Source organism: Schistosoma haematobium, chromosome 2 (genome assembly GCF_000699445.3).
Source record: "Schistosoma haematobium chromosome 2, whole genome shotgun sequence".
In the NCBI taxonomy this organism is placed as follows: Eukaryota; Metazoa; Platyhelminthes; class Trematoda; order Strigeidida; family Schistosomatidae; genus Schistosoma; species Schistosoma haematobium.
In genome coordinates this window covers 37,896,400-37,917,889 of record NC_067197.1, presented here as the reverse complement: position 1 = coordinate 37,917,889, position 21,490 = coordinate 37,896,400, and the positions used below count along the sequence as shown (strand labels likewise).

Here is a 21,490-nt window from a genome sequence, read left to right as displayed (position 1 = left end):
GATGACATGAGCAGATATTAAAGTTGACACAATATTAATAACCCAATAATTCACCAGGTATTTGGGTATAAGCCACACTTTAAGTGTGGAAGCCAATCTTACTATGATTGTCGCTCAAATTGAAGTAGGTGGGGGAAAATTTGAACCTGCAACGCTCAGTGACGTAGTGGTTAAGCGCTCGCGCGCGAGACTGAAGGCACTGGTTTCGAATCTCTCGAGGCGGGGTCGTGGATGTGTACTGCTGAGGAGGCCCACAATAGGACGAAACGGTCGTCCAGTGCCTCCAGGTTTTCCATGGTAGTTTAGCTTCAATTGATTCATGATCTCAACCATTAAGGAATTATTATAATATCCACAAAACCCCTTCTGATATTAATCAACATGAATAATTGTTGATACAGTCAAACAATTATTACGTATTTAGACTTATCTCAAGTTATTTTGTATTTAAAATATTAATAAACCTTAATTTTGCTTAAAGTTCAAAACTTCGATTTGAAGAGTACAAATACAATAATATTGATCACTTCTATATATAGTGCGCATATATATATATATATATATATATATATATATGGTGCCCGCTTGTACCAATATTTATGTGTTCAAATAAATAAATAATAATGATTTGATTGAATTTAAAAGAAACTATCTACGCTATCATTTCAGCTTCATGAAAATGGTAATTACATAAAGAATATGAAAATTGATGAGAATGTCCCATTTACAAAGTATAACTCAATTGATTAAGCAATTCAGTTGAACTTTATCTGTTCATGTAATTTGTTAAGTTACTTAATGAAGCTTTTATTAACTTTGGTTTTTAGCATGCTCGAATACATTAACGATAAACGTAGTTATTATCAGGCTCTTTAAATGTCCAAAATCACACATATAAATCAACATTGTCAATAATATATATATATATATATATATATATATATATATATATAAAGGTCAATACATTTTGATTACCTGGCTTGAGTAAAAATCTATGGGATTGCTGAACACAAATGAAGAGCCTATTTAATTGTTTGTTACTAGAGCGCTCAGTCACACAAAGCTTAAAATATCCACCAAGAACGCTTCATTTACTAACGCATGTGGATAAACGGCTAATTTGTAAGTTAAAAGCAATCGATTGAATGTGTACTTCTCGTTTAAATAAATCCTCTTAATAAACAATTCCCTAAATAGTATAAATTGGAAACATACTTTGTAATGTTAAAATGACTGTGCCTTCAAAATCGTGTGAAATTTGCGAAACAATTTTTAAATAAAAATATATCATCTATCAAGCAAAGATAGATAGTGACTAGCAATGGAATCCAGGACGCGCGTTTCGTCCTGTTTGGAACTCGTCAGCTAGACGTATCTGAATCTCAGAGTTGATGTTCACTCTGAGACTCGAACCCAGTACCGTTCGCTTCAAATGTCATCGAATTATCCAATTAGCTATTTAGCCCTGACAGCTACTTGCTTGTAAATCACAGCAATATCGAGGCAATACGCACAGTATGCACATATACCAATAAGAGGCTGATCAATTACATTCGTATACATCGATGGGAAAATTCGAGTAAACAATACCAAGCGAAATTATATCATCTATTATTCCATATGTCATTTGTTTGTCGATAGATCTTGCATTAAAATTCAATGAATACATTTCAATTTAATAAACATTGGATTATTTTATCAAAATTTATTGTTACATTCACATTAACCTTTATGTAAGACTCAAGTACCATTAAAAATACTCGCTTACAATATATTCTGAAAAATATCTCTTTCAACTGCAATGTAAACGAGAGTAACAACAAATTTACTATAAATGATATTGCTATTTGACTCTGTCAGAAAAACTGCTTTGAAAAAAAATCTTATTTTTCCTTCTGTTTTGAATTAAACATTTAAACAATTACACATAGAATAAGAGGAAATGTATTTCTTAATATGATTACTAGTATTAACATATGAATTTAATATTTTATAAACCAGAGACGGCCCCCAAATGCCGAGAATGGAGAGTTTTCACTCTCCCTCTCGAAATGCTCTCACATTGCCACGCGTATATAGCCTCTGCTAGGGAAGTCCTACACACTGCCTTCTCGTGGCGGGGGTGTTGTTTACGAAATTGAGAGGACGAAAAGCAAAACCTCGGCGCTTTACCTGGGTGAGTGGATACGGAGGTTCCATCTAGGGGAGTTGGAAAACCCTGGTTCCAAACCAATGGTACACATGGGCTTCATTATCCTGAAACAACAAATGGAGTATGAATCAATTGTTGGTCGCCGGCTACCATGGGACTGCATCTCCTTACGATGCTCCACTCCCTTGTGGATCAGACCTTCAGGTCAAAGGCTCGGGGTGTGGCCCCCCAAGAAAACCACCCGGGCAGTACTACAGCTCTCCTACAAGTCAAACGAGATTTGTGTGGCACATATGTATCTGGTGCCCCCTTGTACCAATATTTATGTGTTCAAATGAGTAAATAATAAATAAATGGGAGACAGTTTATATTTGCTGACAATTTGATAATCCCCATAAATCTATCATTTAAACAAAATTACTTAGAATTATACTGATATTTAGCAATAGATATCGAGTCAAAATTAGAATTTTTTTTCAAAAAAAAAAGTAATATTTTAAGTAATCGAACAATTATTGTTACGCTATAATTGCTTATTAAGTAGTTATGACTAAATTACTACAAAGCTAAGAACAATAGGTCACATAAAACTCATCAAATGAAAAGTCTAATATAATGAACATGATAAGTAATAGTAACTTACTGAATAATAATTAATATAAAGGGGTTAATGTGATCTGTATGATGAAACACTATGACATGTGTAAAAAGTTATCTACATTAGACAATCAGTTATTCACCTGATAAATATATGATTTAGTCCAGATTGTCATAATAAGTTAGCAGAATGAAACGATGAAATTATCAAGCCAAAACTCATAGTAGTAGAAATAATAATAGTATCAGTAGAAAAGATCAAATACAGAGAAAATAGGTATAAGAAGATTTCGAGATTCAAAATCCAAGGGAAAACATACACAGATTGCTTCTTCATTTTGGTAATCAATCTGAGCCAATAAAATAATTGAACTAGTCATCGTTAAAACACTTTATCATCTCATGTATGGTTTCATCTTATTTCCATTTCTCGCATATTCTGATTGTCTTTTATGAGATTTGTTGAGTTCTTTATTATTCTATAACGAATATTTACGACAATATACACTAAAGAACAATTTGTACAGGTTTTATGAGCTTTCCTCTTACATACTTACCAATATCTTGAAGGAATTAGCATTAATAAAATTTATCTATGGAGGGACTATTTGTAATATAAAGAGAAATTTCTACGCAAATTAGACTGCTATGCAACTCAATAACCAATTACAGATATGTGAACTCGGATCTAACTTACATTTTGTGTGCCACAAGTTAATATAACCAGAATGGAATTAGAACATACAACATAGTGGGTGAAAGTCTAATGTTTAAAATTTAGGTAAATTAACAATCAGGAAGTGATTAAATCGACTAAGAAAATAAGATTTGTATTCCAGTAAGATAATAAGAAAAAAAATGACTGTAGAATACTGTTTGAGAAATTTAAACTATTTAAATGAACCTTTAAATAATAGTAACTAACTAATTTGAAATCAGAATCATAGTTTGAAATTAAATGATCTAGGTAACATTAAAGGAAACTAATAAATGAACTCTTATGAGGTAATCATCGGACATATAAATATAGTACAGTAAAATGCACACTACTATTAATATCCATATAAGATGATAATGATGGTTAGTAGTTTCGGCATTTTTTGTAATAATCATTGTGCTATACGACTTATACAGATTAACTGAAAATAATAATAATGAAAATAATTTATAATAAAAAAAAAGCGGTGAAATTCTAATTACATATCTGAAAATAATCAACAGAAAATTCTAGATATGATTGTTACAATTATTCAACGATTTTATGACGTCAATTCATATTTATCCGTTTTGAATCTCTTATATCATGAGAAAATATGCTGAAATGAAAAGTGTTAACAAATGAGAAACATTTCTAGTGGTATCTTAAAAATTTATTCTCTGCAAAATGGTATCCAAACAGCAAGCAATTAGCCATTATGAATAACACAAAACATGGTTCGAATATGTGGCAGTTTAAATTGTAACAATTCAAACACCAACACAGGTAGAGAGGAAATCAACAGGATACACTGATATTGATTGTAACAGAAATATTAAATGAAGAATTATAGATGATATTAAGCTGAAAATTTAACACAAAACAAGAAATCGATGAAACAGTGCTTTCAAGCCATCGTTTTTAGCTAAATCATCCAACATCTAATTGAAGGGTTAACTCATACACCTAATTAATTGAATTACTTTACTTAGTTTATGAGATTTCACTAACTACAATGATCAAAGGTTAATAAGTATAGTTTGTCAATTTATATTATTCAAAGGAAATATCAAAAACCTATCAATGTCAATAACAAAAGAAATGATTTTCACATCTAGTCGATACAGTAGGAAGAGATATATGAAACGAAAACCATTGGGGAATATGTAAACTTCATGACTGCTGTACAAAGAGTTGCCAACCATATTCTACAATATATATATATATATATATATATATATATATATATATATATATATATAACGCGATACAGTATTTAACTATGAAAGTCTGAGGATACAGATTCACCTGAGAAATCCCTGGGAGAAAGAAAAAGGCATAATGGACCTAATTTTTACCCATTATCAGCAAAAACTAACAAAATAAATTAACTACATGTTTGAATATTCTACTTAATAAAATGTGAAACAAAACGGTTATTTAAAAAACAAAACAATCTAGAGCTAAATCATTTCTATGAAGGGTAAAAAGTTCAGCATAAAAACAAACCTTGAACATTAGTAGAACCTGAAGATCGAAATGATGTTCGAGCTGTTTTCCTACTTCTTCCAGTAATGGATTTTTCACGCATATCATTGACAACAACTCGACTCTGAAACGAATCAAATTGGAATAGGTTTTAACGTAAACAATTAAAGAGCAATATTCTCAAAGATTGAATAATGAAATTAAATAAAATCATTTTAATCAAAACTTTTTTCTATAAAATATTAAATAAATAATTAAGACAACAATAAAAAGTTGAGCGATTATTTAAACGAAGACGACTGTCCATAAATCGACACAATAGACTAAGTAATAAAATTTCAGGTTAGAAAAAGATGAACAGAAACTTAGATTAACGATATTTCGCATCACTTGTATACAACGATACAAACTATTTAAAGTAATTAAATTAGTGCAGCATTTCCTTTAAGATAATTAGGGGGGATATTATTATATATTCTGAAACTTTGTTTAGTCACCAAGCACAAGTTAGGCAAATAAAGAGTAAACGATGGAAACATTTTAAACCAGTTTAATAGGTCAAATTATCATATTTCCAAATGACAACAGTAAAAGAGACTGAACAAGATAATAAGTGGCACAACAAACAATATTGTCCTATTTATTGAACAATGGGATCACAACGATTCCATAAGCACTTAACGTGATATACGTTATCAAATATCCATCAAGTTATTGTGACTTACAAAGAATATTTCAAACAGCAAACTACTAAGGTTGATCTAAACCATAAATCTGAAAGCTTCACTGTCTATTTCTAATCGAAATGGATCCTGATGTAGTATAGTCAAATAACATCATTTCTAAGTCGGCAATCATTAGTAGAGTTGTGTAGTGACTTGAGATAATGAAAAACATGTATGCATAGAAGACAACATCTACATTTATAGATCAAAATTAAACAAATCTACTTTCTATAAAAAGTTAAAACGAGATTCATATGCGAAAAACTAATTAAATTATGTACACTTGAAAGATCAGAGCGAAAACGTAAACTGAGATGTATTAAGATAATAATAAATGAAGTTTATAACATGTACAATATATATTCACTATAATCAATTCTGAACACGCCAACGTTAGATATAAATAGGATGGTGGTTGTTCAGTAATAAAAATGCTTAGCATCCAACCAAGAAGTTGCAAGTTTGGACCTCACTCTACTTACGTCAGTTTGGGTGACCCAATAGTTTTATTAACTCGGATACAACTTGGGTAGCTCAGTCGAATACACTAAACATACATTTGATAAGTGACTTAAATAAACATAAAAAACAAATAAAAAAGGTACAAGTTTATGTACTTAGCTCTAGGTCACACTCCTAGTATGAAATCTAGACTTGACTGTTTAAGCCGTAGTTGGAAATGGATCTGAAACTTCATCCTAACGGCTACCAAACTAAATACTATAATTATGAGCCAACACTACTGAATACTCTACTAAACAGATATATTGATGAATAACAACTTTATTCTGAGTTATATATGATCTACTAACAATAGTTTTATAAATATATCTGTAAAGTAGTTAGATGTATACAGGAATATCACTATGTTATATTTTGAAAAATTAACTGTTATAAAAAATACCAAGTTTTTTGCTACTTATAATTATTTTCTAAAATATAATTTATGAAGTGAATTATAATTTCAGTAGCTCACTATCATAGCATAATTGTATTTTATGTTACGAGTATAAATAATGGCTGGTCAGTGTTGATCAACCGTGTCAGGTCTGAGGCAGTTACCCACCGAAGACAATGAAAGATGGTCGTACAATATCGTGGATGGGTTGAAGTAAGACATTAACACGGTTAGATGCCAGCTAACTGGTCTAGATGTTAAGAGTTAGCGCGCCAAACCGAAGGTCCTGGGTTCGAGTCCGACGTGCAGGATCGTCGATGCACACTAAGACAAAACGGTCGTTCAGTGCTTTCAAGTTTTCAATGGTGGGCTGACATTGATCGGTTCAATTTAAAAACTTATCAGGATAATTGTTTGATAAGTCATTAAATTCTAGAGTTAATTATTTAAATAGTATTCACTGCTGTAATTAAGTGGAAATCCAGACGACATATAAATAGATTTGTCATATCTTTTACATGAAAAAAAGGATTAAACTTCTTTTTGATTTAACAACCTTTTATTCTAAATTGAACTAATGAAATTTTAATTGTAAATACATTTTTAAAAATAGCTGGTAATATGATTTAGTCAAAAGTTCAACTTGAATATCTTAAATACGAAAACAAACAAACTTAAATTACCTGACTTTCTTGTAATTTGCGAGTGTTTAATGACAAGTGTGGGAACAGAGTAGTAGTTGTTGTTGTTGTTGTAGAAGTAGTAATAGGACCAAAATTAGGGGGTGTTTCTTCAACAAACGGAACATGTACTTTTCGAGGTAAATTTATTTCATGGGAAAGATCATCAAAATGTTCTTCTGAGCATAAATCTTCACTAGTGATAAGATTATCCAAATTGATGGTTGTATCGGCAGAACCTTCAATGGGATAACGGCTCAGTCGATTAGCCCAAGGTTGTGCAGGTTGACAGGTAGACAGACAATGACTTTGAGCAGCATACGGAGGTTCATTTATCAATCTGGCATTCGAATAAGAGGTTGATGAATAACCAGATGTTTGTTTACGATTAGGATACATAACTATATTGGGTGTGTTGGATTCACTAAAATATTCTCCCGTTTGTGTTGTTCCTGATCCCATTGGATTAAATTGAAAGTGATGCATATCAAGAGTGGAGTTGATAGATGCGATTTGAGGTGAGTAAGACAAAAAAGATTCTGTTTGTGGTCTGATATCAATAGCACATGGCTGGGCGATGACAACTGTTTTATTTCGTTGATGTAATCTAGCCGTCAGTTTGTTTGATACATATCTCAAATCTATAGGACCATTTGAGTTAAGTGAGTTGGGATATATTTGACACCGACCTTGTGTATCATATGCAGAAAGCGTTGTATTATGACGCAATAGCTGTGAATGATTTGGAACTCGAGGTGTTTGATAAGATAACACTCCTGGAGTTTCACAGAAACTTTCATTACTACTAACATCATCAGTGAGGTCAATGACTGCATTAGGCGAACCAGAGGTTTGTACAGTCCATGGAAATTGTTGACAGGGAGTGTTTGGTACTTGTCTGGAAAAGTAAAAAAATCAAATAAATATCAGGTGTTTTCTAAGAAAAATTCAATTAGTAAAAGTCTGAACAAAAGTTTTCAATAAACACAACAGATCAAAAATTGACTGTAACTAACTATTGTGTACAAACCAACGACAATGAACTTACAATGAGAAAGTCATTATTTAGACAAATCATCAAAAAATTCCACCTCGACAATAGTCGACAACAAAAGTACGCTTTAAACCAAAACATGATAGACAATAATTACTGATTACTCATTTACTGTAATTATTTTATGCTCAAAAATATATTGGTTTCTCTCTTATTATAAATTATAAACAATTGAGAGAAATTGATATATTATATTTAGTACAGTATGGGAAGATGGACAGAGTAAATTTTTCATCGGACTTCTAGTTTTGTATAAACATCTACTGTACAGAAAATGTTTATTCTCAGACGCAGCGATTCAGTTAGATAAATGACTAATTTCTAGATTTAATAAAAGTGAAAAGAAATATTTTTGGGCAATGATTTACATTACCTTAATAGTCAATGGATGGCATCGAAAGAGATTATCTCATATATAATATTTAACACTGTAAACTCGATAAGGATACAACAAACTACATAAGTGAACAATATTGTTTTCGATTAGATCCTCATCAGGCTTTAATATACAGTAATATTTATATGCATCTACGAAATTATTAAACCAATCAAGGCAGTCAATGCTTCAGTGATAACAGTGGAATAGATTACATAAATAAATGTAATAATAAAAGTACGAATTGATAGTGTGATGACAGATGTACTAGTTGTGATAAGAATAACAAAGGCTTAAATCAATGTGTCAACGTTCATTTAGTCTTTAGTAACATATTATAAACAAATTGATGGAATAGCAATGGATTCACCTCTAGGTCCTATCCATGTTGATTTTTTTCCCTCGAAACTAGAAAACGGACCTCTCAAAAGGGTTACGGATAAGTTTGACTTTATTGCCATTATATTGATGGTACTTCCATTATTGTCGATCACAACATTGGAAAAGAATAACTCTTAGAGCTAATTGACAACAAAGACTCAGTTATCAGATTTACATGTGAAGAGAAACTTGATAACAAACTACATTTCCTCGACGTTTTGTTATTTATTCATTTAAAGATTAATTTAAACACATAAAGATCGATACAAGGAGGCACCAAATGTATGTATGCGCCACATAAATCATTCGGTTTGTGTGAGGGCTGGAGTACTGTTCAAATGCCCAAACCGAAACAGGTGGTTTTCTTAGGTCACAGCCGGGGCCTTCGACCTAGAGGTCTGATCCACAAGGCAGTGGAGCATCGTATGTTGATGCAGTCCCATGGAAGCCGGTGACCAACAATTGGTCCATACGCCATTTGTTCCCTCACGATTCCGGAACCCATGTGTACCATTGGTTTGGAATCAGAGTTTTTCATCTCCTCTAGATGGACCCTCCATATCCACCAACGACGTTTTGTTAGGCAGAAAACAAAGTGGTCCTATCAGTAGACGTATGTATGGGTAAAGTTCTTCAGACAGCCATTATACACATTTATTGAGCTTTGTATCTATTCATTACAAGAGAAACCTAGTTGGACGTCTTGCAAATAGAGCTAAGAAGATGTACCCAGACGACACGATGAACAAAGAACTAGAGCTTATTCATATGCTGGTTGAAATGGGTTGTCCACAAAGTTTCTGAAGACATTAATTTAATGTACAGGAAAATAGCGACACTAACAGCTAGTAAGAAACCTCACTTTCTGGCGCAGTAATTCAACGGAGATATAGCTGGCGTTGTGCTACGGGATAAACAGACTCGAGTAATGGAGAGAAATCTTAGTGCACCTAATCTCTGTCTATTGTTCCCGACCCGATCTATGGTGATTCCTCAACTAAAGGATAAGTTACCTGGTTCTGTTACATCAATCTGTATCTATGAATTCAGCTGCTCCTGTGGGGAAAGCTATATTGGCCGCACAACCAGACAACTAAGCCAAGTTAGTGAACACATCCTTTGGTGGTTTTCCCTCAAATACTCTGGCACGGCCGAGGGTAGGGAGAGTCGGCTCTCCCTCACGAAATGCTCTCACATGGCTACATGTATACAGCCACTGCCAGGGGAGTTCTACTCACTATCTGCTCGCGGCATTACTTTTGTTTACGGAATTGAGAGGACGAAAAGCGAATGCCCGGCGATTTAACCAGGTCGGTGTACACGGAGAGTCCACGTGTGGGAGTTGGAAAACCCAGGTTCCAAACCACATGAGCTCCAGGATCTTGAGGGAACAAACCTATTGTTGGTCACCGGCTATCATGGGACTGCATCTTCTAATGTTTCTCCACTGTCTTGTGAATCAGACCATTAGATCGAAGGCTCCGAGTGTGACCTTCTAAGAAGACAATCTGCTTCGGTTTGTGAAACCGGGCAATATATTACCATAGCCCACAAACAAACCAAGTGACTTGTGTGGCGCAAATGTATTCAGTGCCCCTTTGTATCAATATTTATCTGTTCAAATAGATAAATATCCTTTCGTGATAGGTAAAGAGTATCGTCAAAGCAATATATAGCTCTGTTCTATTACATTTGATCGATAGCGGTCATGCAGCAGATAGAAATAGGTCGTTTAAAGCGATATATGTTATTCGTACTAGTATTCTTTATGGGGTTCAATCTCGTCTCTTACACATAGCAGGAGCTATGAGAATTCGGGCTAACAATCCAAGTCTTTGTGTTCATAAGAAATTTGTAGCACCTTTATCACAACCTTGACCGAAACAGTCTTAATAAAAAATTTTATTATTATTTACCATATTCTTTGTTTAATTTTCTTTACATTTTTTCTTCCAAATATACGTTTCATTGTCAAACCATATGAACACTTCTTATTACGTAATCTTATGGTTTTTATGAATGTTATTTCAGCATCTAGATTTTCAAGTCATCGACCTATTTCACATTATGAAACATTGATTTAAGCCTTTGTTATTCTTATCACAACTAGTACATCTGTCATCACACTATCAATTCGTACTTTTATTATTACATTTATTTATGTAATCTATTCCACTGTTATCACTGAAGCATTGACTGCCTTGATTGGTTTAATAATTTCGTAGATGCATATAAATATTACTGTATATTAAAGCCTGGTGAGGATCTAATCGAAAACAATATTGTTCACTTATGTATGTTGTTCTAATTCACAATATGGAGTTTTAGGACTAAGGAGAAAATGCGTCTCCATAATTGATGAATATTGACTGATATTATGTTAGAAAAAATTTCAACTAACCTTAAGATTTGTTGTTTTTTCCTTGCTTCTCGCATAAGATAACGTAAATCATGTTGGCGGGGGACCCTACGTTTCTCCTCAATTGTATGTACCTGGAGGAAAATATTTATATGAATTATGTGATAACCGATAGGTAATATCCAATTTGTTTTACTAACTGGTAGCTATTAGTTACTTCCATTTAACAATATGCTACGGTAAAAATTTACAAATCGATTTTGTATGTAAAATAGATTCCTATCTGAACGTTGCACAAGTGAAATGTCACAAAGTTCACAGCTGACAGAAGTAAACTCATAAAAATAAGCATTACACGTAAAAGTCTTTCTATTCCAATGATAAAGCAGTCGAAACTAAGTTGAAAGATAAGCATGATGGAAAACAAAACGATATGCTATGTTAATAGATAGAATGTTAACTTTAGAATTAGAAGACAAACTTGGAATTTTGATCATGACAAAAGTCAGTAATTTATTGTAAACTAAAAGTTAAAAAATACAGGTATTTATGATTGACCAAATTATAGTTGATTAAGGAGTTAAGGCCTGAAATCTATTAGCTAGTGAACAAGCATATTAATCATGAAGCCCCGGCCACTTCTTGAAAAAAAATAGTTTGATAATATTCAGTAAATTAAATATATTTATGATATATGGACTTTGTTTTAATTAAATCATCAAATATACACTTTATTTATTCAGGTATAAGTTAATTTGTATGACGGCTAGTGATTATATAGATACTTGGTTTTGAGCCACACTTTAAATGTGAAGGTTAGTGGTATAATTTGGTTGTCACAATAGGATTGCGGAGATTGTTGAATTTCACTGAAATCGTGAACTCATCGATGGTTCACCTCCACAACCTCGCAGTCCCATACCAAGACAAAACGGTTGTCCAGTGCTCCCAGGTTTTCAATAGTAGTCTAACTTAGATCGATTCATGGTTCCAACGAAATACTATTTGGTTTCCCAAAATGAAGTAGGTGGATCATGGTTGAAACCTATAACCTAATGTCTGAAAGTTGAATTACCTAGCTGTTGAGCCACCATACATGAAATAAACAGTCAATTTACGTTTTCTAGGAACATTCCAGTAATACGCTAGAATGGAATGTGAGAAAAGATCAATAGAAAAAAGCACATAACGACTTAGTGAATACAAATTGTACAACAAAGTTTTTCAGCTGTATCTAGTAAACGTAAGCACAATTAATATGAATAGTTGTTAGATGAAAAGATTGAATTTTGGCATTTTTTAAAAATTACGTACAAACTTTTTTACTTTATTACTACAAAAGTGTTTATTTTCCTTGAATAATTGAGAAAAATTTGAGATGACAAAACTAAGTTTCATTAGATTTGTAGACAACGCATAATTAAACAAAAAGTACTACGGTAAGTATATTTACTAGGTCGGAGCAATTACGATTTGGAAGTTATAAATCCTTCTAATAGTACACTACAGTAACACTGGACGTACAAAATGTTTATTCTAAAGGCAACTGATTAATAACGGGCATTCTGAAATGATACAGATTAAAGTGCTTTTGGATTACGGGTGTGTGGTTGCATTCATTGTAATATTATCTTGTATTTACAGATCATTAATTAATTCATTCATTTATAGATAATACTCTAGAGCATATTACTGTTGTACTAGTCATCTCCTCCGGCGGGAATTATCTGTTACTGCAACATAAAATCTATTTTAAAAAAAACTAATCGTTCTTAATATGATAAATGTATAGCCGAAGGCAGAAATCGATAGGAATTTTCTATTTAAGATTAATAAAAATTGTGAATAACAGAAATTGCTAGAACTACTTCAATATTCATCAACATTCAACTACATTTTTTTAATCCGAACATTAGCATAACCTTCACTATAATTAACAATATTGCGCTTATCAATCTTTTATTCATATCAGTAAATTAAAAACATTTGTAATCTGGCAATTTTAATCTAAATAACAAAGGAGTAATTTTGTAATAGTATTCGTCATACTTGACATAATGAAACATCTTTTCCAATTAATCTATTATTATTTATTTGAACACATGAACATTGGTACAACGGGACACCAAAATATGTATGCACCACACAATAATGTTGTCAAGAGACAAAGGAAGGGAAGTGAGTATAATGAAAAAGAACACAATCGAATATAAATTAGTGTGAGTGAAATAATAATAATAATAATAATAATAATAATAATAGGGGAAACAGTTCAGTTAGCTGGTAGTTTGAGGCAGTCGACAGGAGACCCGAGACCTAGATTTCGTGCTATTTAGCACTCAACGGCAAGGCGTACTTGTAATCTTGAGGGAACTGATGTTCCCTGACGGATTCGATCTCGTGTCACCCAGCTTCAGTCAGAGACGTTATGACTGAGCTATCTGGGCCGCGACTAACCTCCTGTAGGACTGGGATGCATTTACAGTTGATTGATCAACCACCATCTTAGCATAGTGCACGCAATGTCGAGTCACCTATACTAGTGAAAACATTGCAACTTGGTCGACAGGATTCGCTCTGCACTAAGAAGGATTTGACATACATGACATTGATCACCACCCAGTAATCAATCAATTGTAAAAGTTCAGTTAGCAAAAGTATAACCAGAAAAAGTCTTTCAGTTATAGAAGTTACTCTTTCTGTTATGAAAAAAGCAAAAAAAAATTAACCGCAGGATCACTACTTGTCTCCACTCTGATCGATGTCTGATGTCTCAAGCCACTGTGTTGCACCATCTCTAGGACCCCAATCGTAGAGTTGTGAATGACCAAATAAACCAGACCTGCATAGCTTTCTTTCATGCCACGACACTATGTCATAAACCGATTATTTTTACGCTTTCTTCAACCATTCCTAGAGTCGGCATATAATACACGACGTGGGATTCACGGGGCCGACATTCGTAGGACACGTCCAAGCCACTGAAGTTGGTGTTTCAAGATGATGACAGCAACTGAATCATTATCGCTGCGCCCGAACACACGATGCCGAACCTCAGCACTACTGACCTGGTATTGCTACTGAATATCACCAATCCTTCGGAAGCAACGACGATCAAACACAGAGAGTCACTTAACATCCTAGACTAAGAGAGTTCAGGTTTCACAAGCACAGATCAAACTGCTCTCACCAACGCTTTATAGATCCAAACTGTGAGATTGGGCAACCCTTACTAACCCCAATGCTTGAATGAAACAATGGGGAGGGGTTGTTGTATGCCTCACTTTGCCTGAGATGTCTTTATATAGGGCTTTCGGGATGTTGATAACCTTCTCAAACACACCTTTTTACAATAGGTAACCAAAGAGAAAAGCACTGTCCAATGAATTGAAGGAGACTCAGATATCAAGAACACCATGATCGTTGGCCTGCAATAAGTATGACGGTTTTCTAACATTTGAAGGAGGGTGAAGATATGATCAATACATATTATTGATTGGCATTTATCAGCCTCACAGATCCACGCGAATTCGGTCTTGTGATTCGGTTGAAGTGTTAATCATACATATCTACAAATTTTAGCATAAAACTTGTTCCACAAAACCACTACACTTAGTAAGATTATCAAAATAAAGTGACCTGGTCGAACATCCGAGGGACCATTTTTCCAATGGTACATTGACTCCCACAAACTATTTTGGTTTAGATTCGTTCTAGTTTATTATTTCTGCTAATCACATATAATTACGTCTCATAAAACTCTTACAACTTACCAAGAATTTAGTTGCAAAAGAAACTCAAGAAGCACAAACACGGTAATTCCTATACTTTCCTTCTACTTATCCTGGCTCTTGGAGAAACTAGAAGCGATCATTTTAAAATTTATGTATTAAGTATACTCAAAAATGAGGATTCATGAGAGCGACACTGATCGTAAACATTTATAGATGAATATGGATGGCCACTAATGATCGTTTAATGACTTTTTATACATACTTTTGAGTATTTAAAAGTTAAATGAGGGAGTTTTATTGTGAAGTTGCATGTTTTATGCTGAGAATTCTTTACCGTAATTGAACATATGGTGTTGAACAAACCAGCATTATAATCAATGATTAAATACTACAGAAAAACATTAATTTGAGTATCATATATCCACCAATCAAAAAAATATATTCTACAAGAACAAATCTTAGAACATTATTTAGCAGTAGGCAATAAGTTGTACACTTATTGTTTAATTCAAAAAGAACTAAAATAGCATATTTCATGAAAAACTAACACATAAAAGCTGTGCAGTCATTTTGGTGTTAAAAACCTAGTTATTGAAAGATATTTTCATGAAACCGATCTGGACGAAAGAGCTTTAAAGAAGTTCATTGAGACAAAAGATCATAAAAACCGGAGAGAAACCAAAAAACTGAATTCAATGGAAAATCACTCACAAATGAGATGTATCATTCAAACTTCAACTAATTACACATAGAAAAATTTAATGCATAAACCCAACAAACTATCTCAACTCGAACAGGAACGGATTGACACAGAAATAACGAGGAAGTCGAAGGTATATTAAAGATTACTGAAACAAGATATCAAAGGATTTTTTTATTTTTTTGGAGGAACACGCTGAGATAACAACCCATAAATGGTCACCGGCTTCCATGGGACTGCATTTCCATACGATGCTCCACTGCCTAGTGGATCAGACCTTCAGATCGAAGGCTCGGGGAGTGGCCCCCTAAGAAAACCACCTGCTTCGGTTTGGGCACCCGGTCAGTATCACAGCCCTCACACATATCGAATGAGATTTGTGTGGCGCATATGTATTTGATGCCTCTTTGTACCAATATCTATGTGTTGAAATAAATAAATAAAATAAATAACCCTTAAAACCTATTTAGTACATTGTAGAATAACTACACACTGTATGACGAGATAAATTCATATTTTCCTAAGTCATATAGAGGAACAAAGATTTAGTATCTATCTATTTTAAATATTATATCGCAAACCATAGTCAAATAAGCAAGAAACGTCCTCCTAGAGGAAAAGATCGGATAAGTGGTTGGAAAACGATTATTAGTTCATTATGGTATTAATATTGACAATCTAGTAAACTTAGTAAAAGATGCATAGTGTTGAAAATCTCAATCGGCAAATAAGCAAAACAGAAGATAAGTAGAATCAACTCAAATCGATAGATGAAATAAAAACTTACCGTACATAAAATAGAATTTCTACACCTGATATCATCCATTTCCAAGCAGCCACACTGAGTAAGAGGATCAAATGTATCCTCTGAAAAAAAGGCAGAAATAAATTGGATCCTGTAGTAAATTAACATCAACCAAAAACTTTTGTTCAGATCGATAAACACAATATCAACTCATATAACCCGGTTCTTTTAGTAATAACCCACCTAAAATAGTTTCACAAAAATTAAGTGCATTTATACCAATCATCTCAATAGCACGGAAGTTATGCTGACAAGTTTTTTGTTATTATTGTCATTATATAAGTTATTCAGTGAAGAATAAGCGCATTAAAATAAAATGATGGCTTCTAACTTGCAAGAGCAGAATCGGATGAAAAATGTTGTGCAGCCATTATTAAACATCTCTTTCATAATTTCGGTAATACAAAATGCTGAAATCAACAAGTAACGATTTTGTAGTTCGTCATATTTTAATCTAACCAGTTAATCATATTTCAAATGGCCCATAGCCAAAACTGTAAAGAGTGTACTTTAGAAATTTTATTTGACATATATTGGATTCTTAGGCTTCTATCCCACTACTATAATCAACACTAAAAACATATGTTACAAACAAAAGAGATAGAAATATTTCTAGTATAGGGGTTGTGGAGATTATTAAGTTTTTGATTGAGATCTTGAACCAATTGATGTTAGACCATCACAATTGAAAACCTGGAAGCACTGGACCACTGAGCCGGCATCCAATGGTGATAGTTTCTAACATCAACCAATCCACGAAATTGCGCGACCAACTTCCATTGTACTTAAGTAGATAACTGTCTCTACCCGACAAGGATTACCTCCACTGGTCACGGCTTCTCCAGTTGGTTAAGCGTTCGCGCGCGAGACCGAAGGCCCTGGGTTCGAATCCCGCTCGCGGGATCGTGGATGCGCACCGCTGAGGAGTCCCACAATAGGACGAAACAGCCGTCCAGTGCTTCCAGGTTTTCAATTGTGATGGTCTAACATCAATTGGTTCAATATCTCAATCAAAAACAGAAATATTTGTTTAGGATTGACAAGTCTAATTTTCCAGTGATCGTTTTAGTTACTATTTCTTTTTTTGACTGTAATAAAATGATTTGACACTGTCAATAGTATATATATATATATCGAGAGAGAGGATGGCGGTCATGAATACTATAGTAATCTATTAGAGTAGATCCGGCAGTTTACACGGTTTTTTTAGTTGTGCTACTGATTGCACAACAACATAGGGACTAAATATCAGTCGACCAAAAACACGAAGATCTGATATAAATGAGGATCAGCCCAAGTGTCCACAACTCCCTTAGTATAGTAGAAGTATCAGTTAGCAAGGGTGACGATGGAAAAATGTGCGTACATATAAGTACCAATGTTAATAGAGATTAACATAAGAATTTATAAGATTCGGTGGTAAATAAGAAAATGAAACTGCACTAATGAGATCTATTTCGAGTCATATCACGATAGAATCCCATTTCCTTTCCACGTTTAAACTTAGACCATTCTGGAATAAACATTCTATACTTAGAAAAAAAATGTATCCAACACATCGCCAATTAAGGCATACTTTACTTCGATAAGATATCAGTTCCTACATTCGTGAGTAGGCCCTAGTATTCCCTGCTTATCCCCACGTTACTCCATAAGTTGAGAGCCGGAAAATTACAGAACTGTTGGTCGGACATGATAACCATAAAAGCACAGCTAATGGTTATCATAAAATGTGATCAGCGATTGTGACGAATTCCGTGGTAATACATCCACCTCTCAAAGTGATATTTTGGTCCCACTGTAATGACCGAACCATTATACATAACAACCTCTAGAATCGACTCATAATGACCCATTGAGAGGTCGATGCTAATTTCATTAAAGTTGTTGGTAAGTAGTGAGCAACTTGACATCAGCCATAGCCTAAATGAATTGCTCACTATAATCTTCCATCCACTGTTTCAATAGTCAAAGCTGAAAGTGAATTATTTGTCAGTATTTCTAGCAAATGTGCAGAGATAGATCGAAAAAAAATTTGAGAAATCATGGATATATGGTAATTATATGAAAAGTCCATTTACAATATTTTATCTAGAAATACCCATTGAACCGATTTTGTGTAGTGTAAATAGACAAAAATTTGCCGAACACTATAGTAAACAAAGCAAACAGTTAAATCTACCTAGCTCTTCCAAGAATTCTTGCAATTCGCCAGTACTCCTAGCCATATTGCTAGAGGGACCAGAAATTATAGATTCTGGAGGCCAGTTAATCCGAGATGAACTATCATTCACCACGTCTAGTTTTGAGGACTTTTCTGGTTGTATTAAAATATTTGGTTGGACAAATCGATTAGTGTCATTCGAAGTAGAAGCTTCATTCCCTTCCAAGTTTTCTGTTTGATAATTTTGTGAGATGAACGAAGGTGCTAAATGCACACTCTTTATCTGTCTAGGGGCTTGTTGCAATAGAATTGTTTGATTTCTTGGGGTTGATAGCCGCTGAAATGCCAATAAACGTCTAACATTATCGGCTTTGTGTGTGGCATCTGATGACGTCGGTCGTTCACCAGTAATCCAGCTATGGAAACCATTCCGCCTCAACTCACTACTAATTAATTTACCATCGAATTCTTGACGATTGTTTTTTAGATGATATACAGTTGACTCTACTTCCCTACTGGAATGCACTTTAGTCAATGCCTCACCCGAGATCATCGGTTGAGAGGAAGTGGAACATAGAGGGACGTTGTTCCGAAGGCAAACCGTCGAGAGCTTGCACTTAACTTTGCATTTGGCAGTTGACTTTATGTTTGATAAAGGAAGTGAAGTGACTGCTTTTGTACTATTTACATTGAAAATTGTTGTTGGAATAGTAATGCTAGAATCAGTATTGTGCTGATCAGAAATGCCGATTCCACTGCTAGAACTAGAGTGGGATGAGCGTGAAACAGGTCGGTTTGCAACTTCAGGCCGGAACTGGTTGAAACCAAATGTCGTGTCATCAGAAACATTTGATGGACTAGAACTTGGAAGATGTGGAGACAGTGAAGGTGTCGGGGGATATGATGAACAGCGAAAAACTGAATGTGCTTGAGATCCGATGCCAGAATCATTAGAATGATTAAAACTTGATCGGCACTCAAACATATCTTTCCCCAGGTGTCGACTTTCCTCAACCTGACCTTTGGAGGTGAGTTCATAAAAATTACCAGCAGAATGCTCTCTTGGACAAACAACCGACCACACAGATCGCTCATTGAGTTTACTTTCTGCAGGTGTCCTTAAAGGCCTTTTGGACACTTCCTCACTTTGAGATATTCTTCCATCTGATTTTGCTAATTTCAACAAAACTGGTTCTCTAAGTTCTTCATGACTGGTCTTTTCTACTTCTCGACTTGTAATAACTGTTTTCGATATGTCCATTTTAACTGAATAAGGCGATGCATCTGAAGGGTTAGGTGTGTTGCGTTTAGAACGCTTGAGAGGCGCGACCTTAGTACGTCTGGAAGTCCGATCCTTTTTGGAATCAATTTCAGCCTGACATTCACACCAAGAAACAGCTTCGTATGGCAAGACAGCAGAACCGACAGACTTTGGGGGTTCTGAGTGCCGGTCGTCTAGTAATAAAAATTATCATACAATTTAAATAAAATAAACAAACCATAATGCAAAGAAATGCTCTCCGGAAGAAGCATAACATTGCATAATTCACACTTTATGAGATAGTCAATAGAGGAAAACTGACTTTTGAGAAAAGGAAAGTCTGTATAGGAGTGTTTTCTCTGCAAAATAAACTTACTGCTAAGCTTTATATTGTTAAAACAGTCAGAGGATTCATCTACAAATCAAGCATATAATTATTACACAAACTGACTAATATTATCGACTGTCTGGTCGAAAATAAAATCTTCCCATGGATTTTTGAAATCTATATCTTGAAATAGTTTTCAATAACTTTTACCCATTATATGAGCCAGTATGTACAAATATCTTCAGAAATAATGTATATTAATTAACACTCAGTTAGTATAAAAAACACATTTTCAGAAGCTCTAGTTGAGTAAAACGAGAATTCTTTCTTCATTCAATCTGAATTCTAAAATATTCTGTTTCACTACAAAAACTACTAACCGTGAAAGACCAAGTGGAAAACAGCTGAGCGAAGTACATTCATATGCAACTAGTTTCATTATGCGCGCTACCACTTATCAGCGCCAAACAAAATGTGGAATTAAGTTGCTTCGTGAACTAGGAGTTAGTATTGCGTAAAGCGATATAAAATAAATTAGACTACAAGGAATCGAAAAAAAAAGAAGATTTGCGTTTCTCTTTCCTGATTTTACCGTTCAGTCGACTCTCACAGACTGGGGTTGTTATAATGGTTCAAATTCAAATGGCTCAAATAGTTGTGGACGGAATAGAAGAATCTTTCGCTTAACAGGCTTCTGTGTCTAGTAGCAGGGGATCACCAAATCCTCCAGGCAGGAACCTAGGTATGTTAACAATAAAAGAGGAAAAGAAATTGGTAAGTCATAGTGTGATGCTGTCCTTGGTCCTTAAGAATAGGTCAAGTTGCCTCTTGAAGGACTCCTGAGAAGTCGCTTGGACTAGCTCGGCCGGCAGCGAATTCCAGCTTTTGACAACTCTTAAGGAGTAGAAGTTGTGTCTACGTTTCGTTTTGCTATGTTGTGTCTCCGGTTTCTGGGTGTTACCCCTTAGATTATTATTCGAACTAAGCTTAAGTAGGTGTTTAAGAGGATGTCCAGAAGTGTTAAGAATACTATAAGCCATTAGTAAATCACCTCTAAGACGCCTATACTCTAATGGGTAAAGGTCTAGTGA

General features: G+C 34.2%; 1 protein-coding gene across 1 annotated transcript in view; it reads right to left on the bottom strand.

Annotated features, from left to right (window-relative positions):
* The window catches only part of MS3_00006897 (uncharacterized protein), a 48,210-nt gene extending 27,348 nt beyond the window's left edge, over positions 1-20,862 (bottom strand). The window contains exons 1-10 of the mRNA XM_051215136.1: positions 20,780-20,862; positions 20,610-20,737; positions 20,523-20,576; positions 20,448-20,486; positions 20,310-20,411; positions 18,829-20,265; positions 16,629-16,708; positions 11,450-11,541; positions 7,241-8,135; positions 4,956-5,058 (exon numbers count right to left, since the gene is read on the bottom strand). Coding sequence (XP_051068319.1) covers positions 4,956-5,058; positions 7,241-8,135; positions 11,450-11,541; positions 16,629-16,708; positions 18,829-20,265; positions 20,310-20,411; positions 20,448-20,486; positions 20,523-20,576; positions 20,610-20,613 — 2,806 coding nt within the window. The 5' untranslated portion in view covers positions 20,614-20,737; positions 20,780-20,862. The remainder of the gene's footprint in view (positions 1-4,955; positions 5,059-7,240; positions 8,136-11,449; positions 11,542-16,628; positions 16,709-18,828; positions 20,266-20,309; positions 20,412-20,447; positions 20,487-20,522; positions 20,577-20,609; positions 20,738-20,779) is intronic.
* Between the last annotated feature and the right edge of the window lie 628 nt (positions 20,863-21,490).